At 38.0% G+C, this 18,259-nt stretch overlaps 1 protein-coding gene across 1 annotated transcript in view; it reads left to right on the top strand.

Moving 5' to 3' along the window:
• Window positions 1-18,259, top strand: part of whrnb (whirlin b) — a 100,746-nt gene that overhangs the window by 63,332 nt on the left and 19,155 nt on the right. The window contains exons 4-9 of the mRNA XM_017432685.2: window positions 3,514-3,776; window positions 6,896-6,932; window positions 9,574-9,759; window positions 9,858-10,049; window positions 13,478-13,552; window positions 16,589-17,306. Of these exons, the coding sequence (XP_017288174.1) occupies window positions 3,514-3,776; window positions 6,896-6,932; window positions 9,574-9,759; window positions 9,858-10,049; window positions 13,478-13,552; window positions 16,589-17,306 (1,471 nt within the window). The remainder of the gene's footprint in view (window positions 1-3,513; window positions 3,777-6,895; window positions 6,933-9,573; window positions 9,760-9,857; window positions 10,050-13,477; window positions 13,553-16,588; window positions 17,307-18,259) is intronic.

The raw sequence follows: 18,259 nt of genomic DNA, 5'->3' as shown, positions 1-18,259 counted from the left end.
TCTCTATTTCTGAATTGAGAAAGCTCCTCGGATGAGAAGCGAAACGTCTTCAGCTACAGAATAGAAGTCCAGTTGTTTTTGTTTTTTAACTTTTTTTGAATTTACCATGGCCTGGATGAATGAGAATCTACACCAGCACACATACTTTAATGAATTTGGCAACATTCTAAAGTAATGCTTTTCCACAAAAACGTGGAAAAATTAAGTATGCCATATGAAGAACAATTATCTCAGGTTTTTCAGACAATGGTGGTTTTTTGGAATTATACGTTGCATTGAGTTCTTTTATGCTGGTTAAATTTTTGGTAGATAATGATCATATGGTGATGTGTTGCTGTTCATCTTCATTCATGACTGTGTAACTAGATTTATGCAGACAAAACACAAGTCAAACTGCTGATGTTATGTGTTATTAGCAGTAAAAATATGGTTGCAGTGTGGATTACATTGTTTTGTGACTAATATGAAACGTACTACAAGTCAACTAACGGCTTTTGCTGCTGAAAATAGTAGTTTGTCCTCTTTAAAAAGGACAAATATCGCCCTCCTCCACACACACACTATATCATGAGAGATCAATGAAATGAAACTCATAAATCACCACTGTGAGGAGAAGGGGAAAGTTGAAGATTTGCACTTGGAGTGATATGTCAATATATTGCTCTGGTCGGTAGAGAGTGTCAGTTGTTGAAGGTAATAATATGATTCAGACTGCAACCATTTTGATTTATTGCATTGTTTTTTAAAAAAGAAATAGAAAAAAATAAGAATTTTAGCTAAAGGAGACAAAAGCTGCTTGAGACCTCAGCCTTTTACAAGCATGGATTTCTTAGAATTATGCCCAACACGTGTGTGTAACAGCCATTACTCTTCTGGGATGGTTCACTTATTGAGTTTCACTAAAGATATATCTGTCCATATAATCATGTTAGTGTACTGAGGTAAAAAGGAGAAAAGTCAATAACTAATTTTTGCCTTGGCTTGAGAGAAGCTGTTTTTGTTGAAGATTTTTCTTTTAGGTTTCTAATGTTTCCCTCTCTGTTTCAGCAGCTCAAAGAATATACATTATGTCAGTTGAAATGCAACAAACTAAACAAAACAGTGTCATGCAAAAGTGTAAAAGTTTAATGTTAGCTAATGTAGCGTTCTTTCATTCTGGTATGCAGTTTTTCAAAAACACTTGTTTTATAAGTCTGAAAAATGATCTAAAACAGGCCCTCATTTGGCTCGCCAATAATCAAAAATCTTCTCTCTACATACTCTGCTTCATGACTGATGTCACACCCATACTACTCTTACTGGTGAACAACTGACAACTATGTGACAGAAAACTGACCAGATGTTATGTCTCTCTATCTTTGCAGGGACTTTCCATTGACTTCCATTCATTTCTACACCCTAACTACAGCCTAACCCTGACCCCCACCCTGACCCTGACCCTTACCCTAACCCTAACCATTACCAGTACATAGCTAACCCTAAACCAAACCTTAGTCCTAAACCTAACCCCTAACCCAAAAACATCATTTCTCCTCGTGGGGACCAGGCTTTGGTCCCACAAGGAGCAGTTGGTCCTCACAAGGTAGTATATGTTAGGAAAATTGTCCCCACAATGTATCAAATACATGCCCCCCCACCTCCACCCCCACCCCCACACACACACAAAAAAACCTCCAGTTAAATATAATGAGCAAAGATAGATTTATCTTTTTATCAAAATCTTTTTTAACAAAGTTTTTTTTTTCCTCAGTGGCTTTTTATTTTATAAAATACAGCATTTTTACACATTTTTTTAGTTAATTCTTTGAGTAACTTGTTTGTATTGGGTTTAATTTACTTGTGTTTCCTCAGTTCTGATTCTTGTGATCTCAGTGTTTTTGTTTATTCCCTGAGTAGTTCAGCTCCATGTGCCCTCTGTGTTCCTTGTACCAGTATTCACCTGCAGCTCTGTATTTTTCCTGTCAGCCTGTCACTCCCGTCTGCACGTGTCTAGTTAGTAATCACTCACCTGTTTCCGCTCCTTCAACAACTCTGTCTCACCCATCTTTTCATCAGTGGTTTATTGTTGCTTTCATGCACTATCTGGTTCTCCTCATGTTCCCTGTGATCTGTCGTCTAGTAAGTTTTTGTTTGCTGCCACGTCAGCTTTTTGTTTTGTTCTTTTTAATAAATCAGCTTACTTCTGAGCTCCTCTGTGTCCACCTGCATTCTGAGTCTAAACCTGATATTTTGAGTCATCATCCACATAGAACAACTTATCATCAATGATCTTTATGAGACACATAAAACAATAATTTAATTTGAATGGTTCTGTCATGAGGCAGAGAAAGGTAACTCTGAAATGTTCCAGAAGGTTTTACACATTTCTGCAAACCTCTTGTACAAAATGTTTCAGACGTCATTGAACATAATTTGGGTTTTCCATGATATTAGAAGAGAAACTGTTGTTGTTTGGCCTGAACTCAATTCAGATGCCAGCTATCACTTTTACAGGAGGCCACACATTTATGTTGCTTAGATGTACTACTCCTTAATGCCTTTTTGTGCACAGTAATAGGAATATTACATATGAAGATAATACAGCAGTTGTCCTCACTTCCACCTCCAAGTGTGTTCAAAATTTCAGCATAAATGGTAAATGGACTGTACTTATATAGTGCTTTTCTAGCCAATAAGGCTACTCAGAGCGCTTTACAACACAATCTATGTTCTTATTTACCCATTCATGCACACATTTATACAGCACTCTACTACATCTCTACAAAGTTAATCTGAACAAATCATTCTGTGGAGTGTAATCAGTGCTTTAAACTCCATTCATACACTGATGGGGCACACATCAGAGGCACTGAGGGGTTCACTGTCTTCGACATGGTACTGCCCACAGGAATCAAACCTCTAACTCTCTCTTTGGAGGACAACTGCTGGAAGCACTGAGCCGCAGCTGCCCCCCAAAAAGTGTTTTTTTTTTTTTAAGTTTCAAATTTCCAAACAACAGAGATAATATGCTGGATATAGAACATGCTGTGTCATCTCAACCAATAAGTATGTTGATTTTTGTTGCAGCTGTAGGACTACAGAACCTCTCCTAGTTCAAAAATAAGCAAACTCCAGTCAGAATTCAAAAAGCACATCACCTTTTAGATGTGTTTGAATGTTACTATAATAACACAACCGGCTCTTTTTAAAATTAAATAATATTCAACAACCAAAAAGCCCTCTTGGGTAGTGTTTCATGTGACGAAAACTGCCAGATGAACATTATTTGTCCACCAGGAGCTGGTAGAGGTGCCTCCTACTGTACATCACATTTAGTGATGAAGCTGGGCTTTTTGTGCCAACAGGCTATTAAGGGTTGATTATGTGTCTTTCCAGACTCGTTGTGTTTTATGTTACAAGATTCTTAAAAGAAAGGACAAACTGAATGTCAGATTGTTCAGTCAGTAGGAGTCTGTCTGAGCACAGTTGCATCAGGGACAATGAATCTGCTATAATCTTTCTGGTCTGTTGCAGGTGGGTGACCAAATACTGGAAGTAAATGGCCAAAGCTTTATCACTATTTCCCACGATGAGGCGGTTAACATCCTCAAAACAGGGCACCATCTGTTGATGAAAGTGAGGGATGTGGGTCGTCTGCCTCATGCACGCACATTTGTGGATGAGACCAAATGGGTCTGCAGTGAAACCATTACTGAGACCAACGCTACGGCTAGCACCGGTTCTCTCCCCAAACCCAGTGTCAGTGCTGGTGTTAGTACCAGTGCCAGCAGCACAAGGTGAGTGTATGATACTGAATGAAAAAAAAGACCTTTGTGTATATTTCACAAATCAGGTTCAATGCTGAGTTTTTTTAATAAAAGGAAAATATACTTAAAAACCGTGACACTTCATCAACTCCAGGCCAGTGACGATGACCAAAGAAATCGTGTACTTTGGTCATTGTCACTGGATAATATTTTGAGCAAGAATTATGTTACAGTTTCCTCTAAGCCATTAACATCACCATTGTGCGTCTTTAACACTGTCATCATCCACAGTGAAGCGGATCTAATGGAAGCATATATAAAGTAAAGAGAGTTTTCACTGATTTCCACAGAACTTCATGACTAACTCTGGTGTGAACAGAAGATTCAATATTCATGTGAACAAACTTAAACCTATAGACAAATTAAAGGTGTACCATATTTTTGAAGGAAAGGAATGCATATCAGGAAGCAAAAGATATCACACAATGAGTAGCACTTGGAGTTTGTGTTGTGAACCACACCGAATGTTATTACAAAAACTGAATTAAAGCCATTTTTATGTTTGCTAAGGTCAGCTGGCTGTGTCAGCCATCTTGAATTAGACTGGCAGCAAAAGTTAATCAGTTGTAGAGATATATTCAGTGAGTAATCTTGAAAGCTTCCTTAAAATCTGTCCAGTGAATCATGAGATATTTTGCTAAGAGACAGAGTTGACTCCAATAGTTAATGGCAAATTTTATTTTTAATAAAATTCTTGTGGAATCTCGAAATGTCTATTGGGAATCTGTCTCAGTTTCTACCACACCAAAATTTAGGTCAATATCTTTAAAATAGACTGAGTTATAGTCATTTTTGTGTTTTTTAGGGTCAGTTGGCTGTGGCAGTCATGTTGGATCAGGTTGATTCCAAAAATTAACCAGTTGTTGGCAAGGTATCCTGATAAGTTAAATGTTTATTCATTGAGGTTTTTGAATAACTCTTGATCTGAGCCCAATTGGCCATGGGATACTGTACCAGGGTCTGATGCCCTGGATCGAACTCCTCCACCACGGTAGGGCAGCAATTCTGTGCAGGGGCAAAGTCATGTGTTTATTCTAACTAAGTAGGGTTTGAAGCCTGTTGGTCTCAAATGTTTAGAGATAGTTTATAAAAATGGTAATGCAAATCATCCTTACAAAATAAACACACATCTTTTGTACAAATATACAAACTTAAATCTTAGCTGAGAGTACAAAAAAGAAATAATCTAAGATCTCACTTAGACAGATCCACAAGAATCTGGACAAAGTCAATGACTGTCCAGCAAGACATTTGCAATTTTAGATTAACATAAAATCTTTACCAACTCAAGTGTTGTTAAAGAGTGCATTAGTGGTCTGAAAAAAATGTGGAAGAGGAGGAAGAAAGGGAGGATACAAGAAGTCCCCGTGGTACACTGTTGCCTCAGAGCAAGAAGCTCCGGGGTTATTTTAGGCTAATACCTTTCTGTGTGAAGCTGACATGTTCTCCCTGTTCTCCTACCACAGCTCAAAAGCATCCAAGCTGAAGAAAACTGTATGATTCAGAATTGACTGAAGTGTGTGTGTGTGTGTGTGTATGTGTTAGTCCCATTGTCTTATCTTTGTTACCTACTGGAGAAAGGCTGCATCCCCCTGTGACTCTGAACAGGAGTTCAGAAATTGGATGAATAGGTGTCCAGGGGTCTGCAACCTGTGGCTCGGGGGCCACAGGTGGGTTGTTGGTTCCTTCTGTAGCTTTAACCAAACATAAGAAAATAAATGTTTTTATTCATAGAGCAATTGAAAAGTCTAGTTTTAGTAATTTTCCTGTCCAGTTTTATGCAATGTGTGAATAAAATGTCTGTGAAAGAACAATACTAATAGGTGCAACACACATTATTCAGGTTGTGCTGGTAGTTTGTTAGCTTGTTCGCCTCTTTATTAATTGAACTTCTTGCTGTATGGTGGGATCTCCCTCTGAATTCCATCAGAGGATTCAACATTTTTAGACATTTGTGGAAAGCTGCGCAGTTTTGCACCCAGCACTGTTACAAATCATAAAAATAAGATGTTCTACAAAACTTATGAAAGGTTATTCTGATAAAGAATTTGAAGTAAAGACTTACCTTTGTTAAAAAAATTAATAAAAAAAACTGAAGGTCTCTGTTATTATTACTGTAAAAGAAATTCAGTAAGTCACGATTAAATGTCCAAGAAATTTCCCTAATTACTGTGTTCACACTAAAACAGATTTTTTATTACACTCCAAAAAAAATGTGTTAGGATGTCAGTAAATGCTTTAATATTTTAAAGCTGGATACTTATACTATTAATTCTTCACAAACATATAAAGCACTCACAGAGACCTCCATAGTTCAGTGTTTAAATGCTATAAAAGGGGGATAAAAAAACAAAAAATAAACATTTTTTGTTACGATACACTAAAGGTTTGGTCTTTTCCTTTGTCCTAATGTGTAACAATGCCAAAAAATGTAAACAATTTATTACAGACCTTAATTTCATAATATGAGAATTGATAGTTGATATGTGTAGCATGTCTGAATCACCTAATGAGATGTATTACCTTTAGTTAAACTTTATTACAAGTACATTTTGCTACTCTGGACAAATTTTATTTTGTGGGAAAAAAGGGTTAAAGTGTCTCTCTTGGTTGTAAAGGTTGTTAACCTTGTTATTGATGTTTCTTTGAAACAACAAAAAAAAGAACCTTAAGAGGACATTGCTGAATTTTATTTGGAGATCATCGCTTTAGTGAAATTTTGACTTTGAAAACAATCTGTTGAAATTCTCCTCCAACCCCTCCACACACGATTTCTGTCCCTGCACTGACATTAATTGAATAATTAGGGAGTTGTACAATACTGAGTTTATTTTCTTTTGGAAAATATGGGGGTAATTCTTTGCTTTACAAATGGGTAAAATCACTACTGCATTTCTGCCTCAGGCCATATCAGGCCACGATATTGCTTAGGTTGTGTTTAAAATGTTCTAGTTGAAGCTGAAATGCATTTCATGAAATAAATATGTAATGTCATTGCTTTCATTTTTAACTGTTGACTTTAATATTAGCACTGGAAGATGACTATTAGTGGAGATGTTGTTTTAAAGAAAACATTTTTTTTCTTGCAGACCATCTTCAGCCAGAGCTACACCTGTATTTGGAAAGGTAAGAATGGTCCAAACTATTTAATTTAACTAACTGTGCAACAATGTATAGTCATCACTCATTCCTTTTTATTGTTCTTATATGGACAGAAAACTTTTTTATTATTATTATTTATTTTTTCAAAATTTTTGTCAGGTTTGCTGGGGGTCTTTTAACATTATTTAACTAACGTTTTTTCTGACTCACTTTCAGTTCGGCTGTCTCCAAACTTATACATGCATTTTGACCTATAAATCTTTTAGGCTCATAAATGCTTAAAGACTCAAAAACAAAAGAAAAAAAACCCACACAGCTAAAACTAACTCTTAGATGAAATTTAACTGTTAGTGCAAATGAACAAGATAAAACATAAATTACCAAGTTTTTAAAGCTTATATATACCCCTGAAACAGGAGACAACAAAAATCAAAGAAACAGGGGATTTGATTTGTTATTTGTGAATTTAGAAAAAAGATTTTTGCTTTTGTGAGGGAGTCCTGACTTGAGTTCTGACATATTCAGAAGGAAAACAGCAGCTTAGTTTCACTGACATTAATATTTGTCAGCTAAACTGTAATTCAAGGCAAAAGTTGCAGAGGCTAACATTCACTGTCAGACACGTCAGACACACTGACACCACAACTCTAAAAGGGAAACTGAAATGTGCATTAATTAGAATATTTACTCACTAGTGACTGTGATTAATGGCCCTTTTAGAGAGGAACTTGAAACGGGAGGTTCAGCTAATGGTAAAATTGACATGTGAGGTGGTTCCTGTAACAGCAGCTTTACAAGTTGATACAGGCATATTTTGTCTTTTTGAGAAATGTGTACACCAAAACTATAGTTTTATTTTTCTTCAGCAGTCAAGTCAATGTCCCTGAAAGATTTGAAGTATTCTGCCTCAAAGTATGAGCGCTGCATGCTCTGCTCCATTTATATTAGTGTGAAAACTCAAGTTTGCAAGTTTTTTAGCCTTTGGATTTAAAGTCTGCTGTGGTAACCTAATACCAACCCAATGATTGGATCAGTAAGGACATTCTACTTAGAGAAGAGCAGACACAGGCAAAATGGCTTTAAACCAAACAATAGTTTATTCAGATCCTCCTCAGCTTTACTTTTACTTGTCTGCTAAAATTATGTTCATGTTTGAACATAGACCCTGTTTTTCTAATAAGTAATAAAACATTCATATTCTTTGATAGCTCAGAGTCATGTAATTTTACCCGAAGTCACTTTCTGTGAGAGTCATCAGTGTATATTAGCTTTAACTACAGGTTTTTCAAATTACACATTTTCTCTTTTATGATGCCAGTACACATAAAGTCCATCTTGTAACTTAACACAAAGTTAAATTTAATTAGTAAAATCCTTTAAATATGGACGTTTTCAGCCAGCAAGTCATAGAATATCCTTTTTCTTGGCATCCTCTAAAAATCCTTTCCCATGTTCACAAACAGTTTTTCTTTTTAAGCGCTTTTATAATGTCATAATTTACTAGAGCAAGATAAAGCCTTGCAAGTCTCAACACTGAAGCCTGTTATACAAAACCAAATACAGGCATTTCAAGCTGTTGTTTCCAGCAATATTAACTAAAACGTTAAATCTTTTCTAGATACTTTTCTGTTGTTGCAAGGTACTTTTTCTACTATTTAATCAATTCTAACATGTCCACATTTGGTATAAAATACTGAAAGCCTTTCTGACAAGCTCCAGAAAGAAGAGCTCTTTCCCAGTCAAGCTGCTTGTGCAGATAACAATGATGGAAGTGCTAAAGGCAACCAAGTTCACATTGACTCATCCTGCAGCTTTGAAGTGGTGCTTCTTCCCTCACGTTGATAAGCTCAGCTAGGCCGTGTGCAGAATTAAATTAAAGGCCCAACATTCGTTGAAGGAATGCATATCACCCGCCACCTCTCATTTCAGAGTTTTAAACTAAGATCAACTTCTGCTAAAACCAGTTAGGTCAAATCTTGTAAATGACATGATTCACAATCTCATGTGTTATTGTGGCATCTCACAAAGTGTATTAGCACTCAAAATGTGTGCTGGGAATGACTCTCAGCTACTTCCACACCAAAATTTACTCTGTCTCTGTAAAATCAGCTGAGTTCATTGAAGTTGACTCCAAATGTTAATGAGTTGTAAAGGTTCATCCAATGATTACTTTTAGAGTTGTTTAATTATGGTTAATGGTTAGCACTGTTGCCTCACAGCAAGAAGGTCCTGGATTCAAGCCCCGGGTTGGACCTCAGATCTTTCTGTGTGGAGTTTGCTTGTTCTCCTCGTGTTTGTGTGGGTTTTCTCCAGGTGCTCCGATTTCCTCCCTCAGTCTAAAAACATGCATGTTAGGCTGCCTTCAGGCCCAGGCCTCCCTTGATAAAGAGATTTGTGAGCTCAGAGGGATTTGCCTGCTTAAATAAAGGTTAATAAATACATCAAATCTGTCCAGTGGTAAATGAGATATTAGGATAATTTCTTGAGTCTACAGACAAACACACACAAAAACAAAAACATTATCTGCACATATTATAAGCCTGCACATATTTGAAAATGTTCTATCTGCATTATCACTAGCTTTGTAGAGTTCAAAACTCATGGTGTTTTTTTTCCTGTTATCGTATTTCAATTATCAAACTTGGTTTATCCTGTTTTCCCTTAGCTGGCTGGATACAGATGTGTTGGCCCACCTGGAGCTCATGTTTCTCTGGAACAGCAAGCCTGTATGTTACTTACTGAGCAGGAAAGAGAGACCATGTTCTACTACCTCCTGGAGTATCAGGAAGGCCACATCTGTGTGGAACCACTGGCCATGGCGCTGTTTGAGCTTTTCAACACACATGCCAAGGTACTGCAGTTTTCTGCAGAAATTCTCCACACTCTCCCTCATGTTTGCCTTCATCTTACTTTCTCATTTGATTTTTTTTTCCTACCCACCCCCACCAGTTGTCCATGTTGTCTGAGGTTAGGAGTTTGGTGGCTCCCCATGACCTGGAGTTGTATGACAGGCTTGTGTTGCATCATGAGAGGGAGGCTCATCAAACTTGGCAAGGAGGCCTGGGAGTCCTTCATCCACCAGGCCACTGTAACCATGCAGCTTCAGTGATACAAACTGCTGGAAACAACGTCCTTCCAACGGTAGATTTCTTCTTTTTTTTACAACACCTGAAAATGTGACAACTAATATTATATTTGTGGTGTAATTTTATTTTGACTGTTTAAACAACCTTATTCTGTGAAGCAAGACAGGGTCTAAAAAAACAACTCAATGCAATTTTTTTTTCAGTACTAAAGACCACCTTGCTATACTCCTTTTTACATGTTTTTTTTCTTTAGTTAAGTATTGATTCAGAAAGATTATTATAATGGATGTAGAGATAAATTGGTGACATACAGCCATCTATCCAATTGATATTGATATTGATATTCATCCAATGCGTTCCTAGTGGCTTAAGTTCTGACTTGAAGTGGTTTGTAAAAATGACTTGAAATTTAGCTCAATATACGGTATGTATATACGGTATGTATATTGAGCTAAATTTGGTGTGGTAGTAGCTAATAGTCATCCTCAACACATACTCTGACACACATCTGACAAAATCTTTCAATTTTGCATCAAATCACTCATAACATTATTTACAAGGTGTGGCAACAAAAGTTTCACCCTCTGCGAGAAGTGAAGAAATCTGCTCTCACTCATGTAGTTGCATGGTAATCTTTTACCCATGAACATTTTATACTCAATGATGAACTCCAGGCAGAACTTCAAGGAAGCTCCTCCTCTCTCCCCACAGCGCCAGAACAAATCTCTTTCCCCCTGGGTCTCCACTTTTCTGCCCCTGTACAGATTTTTGCTTCCCTTACTGCGACCAGACATTTTTACTGTACAGACCGAGACAGTAAACGCTGAATCGCATTTGCAAATTTGTCACAAAGAAACCACTACCATTAAGCAACAGATGGTGCACAGTAACAAGCGAACATAGGGAACGTGTCTGTATGCTGCCCAGCCGAGGGGAACATCCTTCCGACCAGCACGGTCATGGAGAGCTGCCTACGTCTCTGCTTGGTCTACTCCATGCAAAATAATTCTTCTGTCTCCTTCCAAGAGTTCTTTGCAATTTACCTATCTTTATGAGTTTTGATGGAATAGTTATGAAGACGGCTGTATTTTTTAACAGTTTCAGCCAGTTGCTCGTCTGTGGAGCAGTAAAAGCAAAATGACACCATTGCAGTTTACTCCCTTTTCCACATAAACACTCCCACTACAAGGTTCTGACCAATCACACAATAGTTGACGCATACTCCTGTGAGAAACAGTACTGCCCGGACCTTGTGTAAAGAACTGGCTCTCAGAGATCTTGCAAGAACATATTGACTTTTGTCACCCAACTACATCAGCAAGAGTGGATTTCTTCACTTCTCGTGGCGTATGAATTCAGCTTAAAAGCCTGGCGACAAAGGTGGTGAGTAATATGGGTTCCCTCAAGGAATGATAGGCCTTTAATTACAGTTTCAGAAGTTTCCAAGAAAAGAATGTAGGTCACTGTGATGTATAAATGATGGAAACATGACGGTGTGTGGGTGCATGTGTGTGTAACCTCACACATTTTCTTTTATTCTCTGTGTTAGCATTCTGTGACAGCTTTTGACACAGAGCAGCCATTTTGGTGACCCATCTTCTATGTAATGATGTGTCGTAGAGGATCCACATCCATCCACAGAGACCTCATTCTGCTGAGAAGTCTGCTTGTAATACTGTTCCTCTACACCTCTGACCCTAAGAGGGCAGTAACAATAGTTAAACACAGTTTTGTTAACTGCTCAAATATCCAGTTAGAATTATGTCAGATTGTTGTTGAAGGCTTTGCAAAGCCATGTAGAATTTTGACCCTGTGGATTACAGAACACTCACAATAAATTCAATTTTGTGGACCCTATTCTTGTTTTTAGTTTCACTGAAGTTGTACATTGTTTATTCATTCTACCCTTAAAAAGGCAGGGTAAATCCTTTAAAGTCCAAAATTATTATGATGTTCACGCTCCTAATGCAGCACGTGAATGGTTGTTTGTCTCTATGTGGCTGTGTGATGGACTTGCAACCTGTCCAGGGTGTCCCCCACCTCTCGTACAGTGACTGCTGGAGACAGGCAGCAGCTCCCTGTGACGCGGAAATGAGAAGCGAGTAAAGAGGATGGATGGATGGATGGATGGATGGATGGACGCATGGACGCATGAACGCATGGACGGATGGACGGATGGACGCATGGACGGATGGACGGATGGACGGATGGATGGATGGATGGATGGATGGATGGATGGATGGATGGATGGATGGATGGATGGATGGACGGACGGACGGATGGACGGATGATGGATGGATGGATGGACGGATGATGGATGGATGGACGCATGGATGGATGTACGGATGGACGCATGGACGCATGGACGGATGGATGGATGGAAACTTTTGACCACAACTGTATAAACAAACTTTACATCTTTCTACAGTTTGTCCTAATTATCACCTGCTGCCAGAGGAGAAAAAGTTACAATGTTTTGCCTGTTTGTTTGTGTGTATAATCATTTGTCTGTTGTGACAGCAAAATATTTCATGAAACACTTGGGAAGTAATCGTTGGATTTACATCTACAACTGATTAACTTAGAAATCAACTCAATTCAACAGCAAAAATGGCTACAACACAGCCACTTATATAGATATTAAGTTTAAATTTGATGCTGTAGCTGAGCATTATTTCCAACATATACTCAGAGCACAACACATTGTGCAATAGTTTAGCCTAAACTTTTGGTATTAGCTGTTAGCATTAACCCTGTCTGTCTGACAGTAAAAACATTTCATGACCCACCTGACAGGTTTTATTGAAACTATCAGAAACTACTCTTTGAATGTGCATCTACAAATAATCATCCTTTGGCGTTACCCCAAATCATGAAGACCACTACAGCTAATCAGCATTAGCCAACACAAAAATGGATATAACCCTTTAGTATGCCTCACTTCTGTTAAACTTTTCATTTAACGGAAGTGAGTCATTACTTTTTGAGTAATCCTGCTAACAATGAAACCTTTTTAAAAAGAAACGCCCTCATTGGGGAAAGTAAGTACAGGAATTGTTCCCATAAAACCTCTGACAAGGTGTACAGTGAGAGAAATCGTAAGATGACAGCATTTATCACGTTCCTTACAAAGCATCGGGACAACCCTATTCTAGAAGACTTTTCAGCTGTCTGGTCCACTTTGAAAATTGCTGCTTTGAACAATGCATTTGCAAGACCTGCCTCCACCCATTCAGCCATTATATTACCCGCTTTTTCACTCCAGATCGCAGCGAGCTTGTGCCTATCTCCAGCAGTCATTTTGCGGGAGGCAGGGTACACTCTGGACAGGTTGCAAGTCCATCACAGGGCTGCAAGCCTTAAATAATTTAACAGTCTCATCAAGGACTCAATATGTTGCTCTGTAGTCCAACTAGCATCAGTATTAAGTTGACTAATGCTATTTTTCCATCTGCAGTACAACAGCTCCTCTCTTTCTTTCAGCTGGATGGTTCTGCTAGTGGCTGGAGAGAAAAAGACCAGGAGAAGAACACAATTTCTTTTCAAAACATTTCACTGGTACGTGTTATTCTTTGCTTCTTCTACAGTTAGGTGCAACTGCATATACAGTATGCCTTCATTATCTTGGAATGGTTTGTTCCTTTTAAACCTGAATCCCAGTAAATAGTTATGGTTTAAAAGGTGGATACAGAAATGTATCATACATTATGTTATGTAAAAATCCTACTAGAAATTGTAATAGCATTATATTGTTGTAAAATAATTAGGTTACTAATGCTGGAAATAGAGAAACAATCAAACCTTGAACAGTAGTTGATACTAAGAGAAACACAAAATGTTCTTGAATTTATTTCTTTTGGATTCTGCTAAAAATGTCTAATAGCAGTCTTATTCTGAATTTTTTAGGTTTCTTTTTTGCTGCTGGGAACAGATACTGACAAAAAAACATCAGAGAATCTAGTAAACCTATGTAAAAAAAAAAAAATTGAATCAAACTTGTATGGGTAAGCTGCAGAGGCTGACTAGATAAAGTTAGACAGGATATTGACAAACTTCAGTTTAAATAAAATATGATGTGAGGCAGCCTTACAAGGGCTTCTCTACCTCTCTTCATATCTCTCTCTTTTGAGGGCTTCAGGAAGGTTAAATGTTTTGGGCTTTTTTATTGTTTATCCATAGAAGACAAACCAAATCAGTGATGAACACATTTTCATTTTGATGGATATAATCCAAAGGTCTTGTTCAACAGCATTTCTAACACATACATTTTCATCTCCCTAAGCTCAAAACACAAAAAACAAAGTGAACAGAGGAACTTTAGTGGAAAACAGACTGCGGTCAAAAGGGACTAAGCAGCTGAGGTGAAGATATTGTGTGAAAATTATGACCAGGTTCACAATAAAGAGTCCAGATATAACCCCTTAGTAGGTGGCAGGGAGTTAATATATGAATTTTCTTTTCTTAGGTTTGCAGATAGACATTTCTTTAGGTATAATTTTGACAGTAAAACCAGTAAAGTAGTGTACCTGTCTAATCCAATTCGGGTAGCTTTGTGGCCTAATTCCTATTTCAGTGCCTCATGTGATAGGGAAAAAAACTCAATTGTTTCTGAATAAACTTAAGGAAATGTAAGATTTGTTTTCTCAACTGAAACAACTTTTTGGATGAGAATCAAATCATCTTTACAAACAAGAAAAGAAGTCCAGTTGCCTTGTTCTAAACCCTTGGGATTCACTGTGTTAAAATACTTTTATTCCAGATGTATTTGTTGATGCCTGTGGTGAATAAAAAACTATTTTTAATACAGCCTTTCCCTCTACCTCACAGCAAATTCCAGGCAAGTAGTGTAAATGTTCTTCCAATACTTAATGATTCAGTTAGTAACAGGAATCAGTCTTGACCTGCTTGACATGTTTCTCTGGTTACCAGCCAGTGTGACTCTAAAAAAATCTAAGAGTTGTTTTTTGTATTTGTTGTTGTTTTTTTAACCCCCGGTTGCAAATGCATCAAAGCCAAGAGGCTAACTTGCACAAGCAACAGCATGTCTTCAATGTGGAAGATTTTACCGACCTAAGAGAACTCAAAGTCATCTGATAAAATCTCTAAGGTAGCACATACAGGGACAAAGACTACTAAAAATGATTTGTAATTTCTATCAAGGTATGTCAGCTGTCTGTATAGTCTGAAGGTTCCTATTTAAGTGCCAGGAGCCTCTTACACAGGTGAGAATGTAAGTCCAGCTTACTTCGGGAGCAAGAGCGGTCTTAACAGGACTTTCATTTCATAAAGATCATTTGTAGTTCTAAACACACTGAGTGTTTTTTACTCATTTTTTGTCTTGCCAACATTTGATAGTCCTCTCTCCTACAGCCTAATCAACATCACCAAATATGCAAATTCGGTGATGATGTCATCTAACGACTTCTAGCAGCTCAAAATCTCACTCCAAGCTCAGATCAAAACAGGCCTGGGCTTAAAGTTTTTGTATTTTATCCATTCGAGCTTTTACCCTCTGTCATATCTGATAATGTTGGTAGGCTGTTTTTGAGCCAAGGCAGGCTGTATTTACCTGTCTGCTGCTACAGTTGGCAATGCTGACCATGTTTACGCTAAATGCTAATAAAATAAATTAAAAACAGTTGAAAAATGTCAGTCTCATTATCACTTTGTTTTACTAACCATAACAGAAAGAACTCCTGATCACATGAAGATGTTCAAAGATCAGACAGAAAACAGGAGCAAATCATTAATTTAACATGTATTCACCTGTTAAATGTGAAGTTCATGTTGAATTCATGTGGTTTTTCTTTTGTTTTTTGCCACCAAGTGGTGAAGCCATTTTTGTGTTTGCCAACATTGATTAGTTGTGGTGGTCGTTTTTCCTTGGGTTTACTCTGAAAGTTAGGCAGCTGTGGATGTACAACCATTGATTACTTTCTGAGAGTTTCATTAAAATCTGTTCAATGATTCATGATATATTTTGCTAACAAACCAACAGTAGCCCCAGCAGTTAATGCCATGTGTTAATTAAAAATATTACGCAGTGTGTAGTGTTTCGAGTAGGAGTTGATGATAATGCCCACCTACCACTACATCAGGTTTTAGCTCAATATTTGTAGAAATGGCTGAGTTGTTGTCATTTGTGTTTCCTAAGGTCATCTAGCTATGACGACTTTCTTGGATTGAGGTGACTCAAAGTTATTCAGCTGTAGATGCACATTTATTAAATACATTCTGACTTTCATTGAAATTCATCCAGTGGATTATGAGAGATAAATGAACGCACATACACGGGCAGAACATTATCATCTGCCTTTGGCAGCAAGCGATAAATATGTTAAGCAAGCAGAGCAAAAAAAAAAAAAGGCATCATACAAGAATACCAAAGTATTGCAGGGCTGTTAACTGGAATTTTTTTATCACTCTATACCACAAAGAAATGTAACTTTAATATTTTCATCACATTCTTGAATTAAAAGATAAGGTTTTTGTTTTTCTTTTGTCAAGAGGGAATTAAATCTTTAAGATAAAGTTCACAGAGAGTAATTGCACTTATCATTTTAGTTTTTTCTGTTCCCTTCTTTTTACTGTCAGGATGAAACGAGGGCTCCAAACGAATCTCCTCCAACCTTCAGAGCTACTCCGTACAAGGCCCAGAACCTTGTGACCAGGGAGAATGAGCTGAACCGGAAGCCTTCAGCCCGACTCGTTCAGCCTGGTTCCAGTCTGCTCTTCACAGGGCTCACTCGGCTGCAGCAGGATTGCCTCCATAAGTCACCCAAACATATTTCCACTACCCAGCTGCCCTCCACAACATCTGCCCAGCACACCTGTGCAGGTGCCAGACACCAGACCTCCCTTAATGCACTCCATCACACCTGCCAGAGCTCTCCACAGCTTTCTGACTCTGAGCACCTCAACCATCCCCACTTCACTCAGCTTATTCACCACCATGCTGCTCACCCAAACCGACCTAGTTCTGGACACCACACTTGTCCAGGCTTCCAACACCATCGGGACTCCTCTCCATCTTCTAGGTCTGAGGCGTTGGCCAAGTTCTCGTCCAGATCCAGCTCCTATGAAAAGTCCTCTGTCTTGTCAAAATCTGCCTCCTCTTCAAAGGCAGCATCTCCGATGCCTTCCCCTCACCTGTCACCCCATCCTTCACCGTGCCCCTCCCTATGTCCGTCTCTCATCACACCTGCCGCTTCGTCCTGTAGTCCTGACCGGCCCTGCTCACCTGCCCTCAGCCAGAAAATCATGGTGACAGATATGAATCGGCTGTCTGCAGATTCCAGACAACCACAAAAAGGTACACCGTTACTATGATAGTGTGTCTCTGTTCAAACAGACAAACTATACTATAAGTCCAAAATAGCAACAAATAACTACACTATGTGGCGTCACTTAAGCTTTCACATCAATGATTGTCTAAAGCAGATTAGCTGTTTGGGATCAGGGTTAGGGTTTTATGAGACATTTTTAATTGAGAATCAGATTTCAACACAACTCCGCATAGCTTATTTTTAAGCAGAGGTAATTTTTTTTTTTTAATTTACATTACTTATAAATAAAATCTTTGTAAATGTGTTCAAAATTTTATTTTAGCTTTATTTATTGTGTATTTGGTTGTGACATAGCATTAATAATTTGTCAAATTGTGAACAGGTAAAAAAATACTATGACAAGTTCTGCTTGAAGGGTGTCTGACTATTAATTCAATATTAGGTCAAATACAACTTTAGGGAACTTCAAACTGTCTTGAGAATTGCCTGCTTTTATAGGTCCAGCTCTTTTATTGTTGAATGTAAAATCTTCCAGGATTACTGATTATCTGACACACACACCCTTGTTTATACAATTGAAGGATTTCTGCTCAATAGGGTTTTCAACAGCACAGGAGCAAAGAAAGTGACTACTCTCTCTGCTTCTCCTTACCCTTTGACATTCAAGTTCAACTGGGTGTCCTATTATTTACAACTGCAACAACTCTGTAGTTTTGTCAGAGGTGGACATGAGGCTGTATATTGAAAGCTGGTGCATCACTTTGTGGTGTGATATGGGAACAAATCTCTTATCTTGAAAGAGAACAGGTCAAACAAGATGTTTGAAGGACTTAGGGCACGGAAGTCAACAAGTGCAAATGAGCAGCAAACAGCTAAAAGTGCAGCAAATGGCACAACGCAGTGCAAAGAAGGAATGATACAAACTCCAAAACACACAAACACAAAAGAACTAATGCAGGAGAAAAATGCTGCAGCAGAA

Source organism: Kryptolebias marmoratus, linkage group LG1 (assembly GCF_001649575.2).
Source record: "Kryptolebias marmoratus isolate JLee-2015 linkage group LG1, ASM164957v2, whole genome shotgun sequence".
NCBI classification, from domain to species: Eukaryota; Metazoa; Chordata; class Actinopteri; order Cyprinodontiformes; family Rivulidae; genus Kryptolebias; species Kryptolebias marmoratus.
The sequence above is the reverse complement of the archived record's forward strand: the minus strand, read 5'-3'. Positions and strand labels throughout refer to the sequence as shown.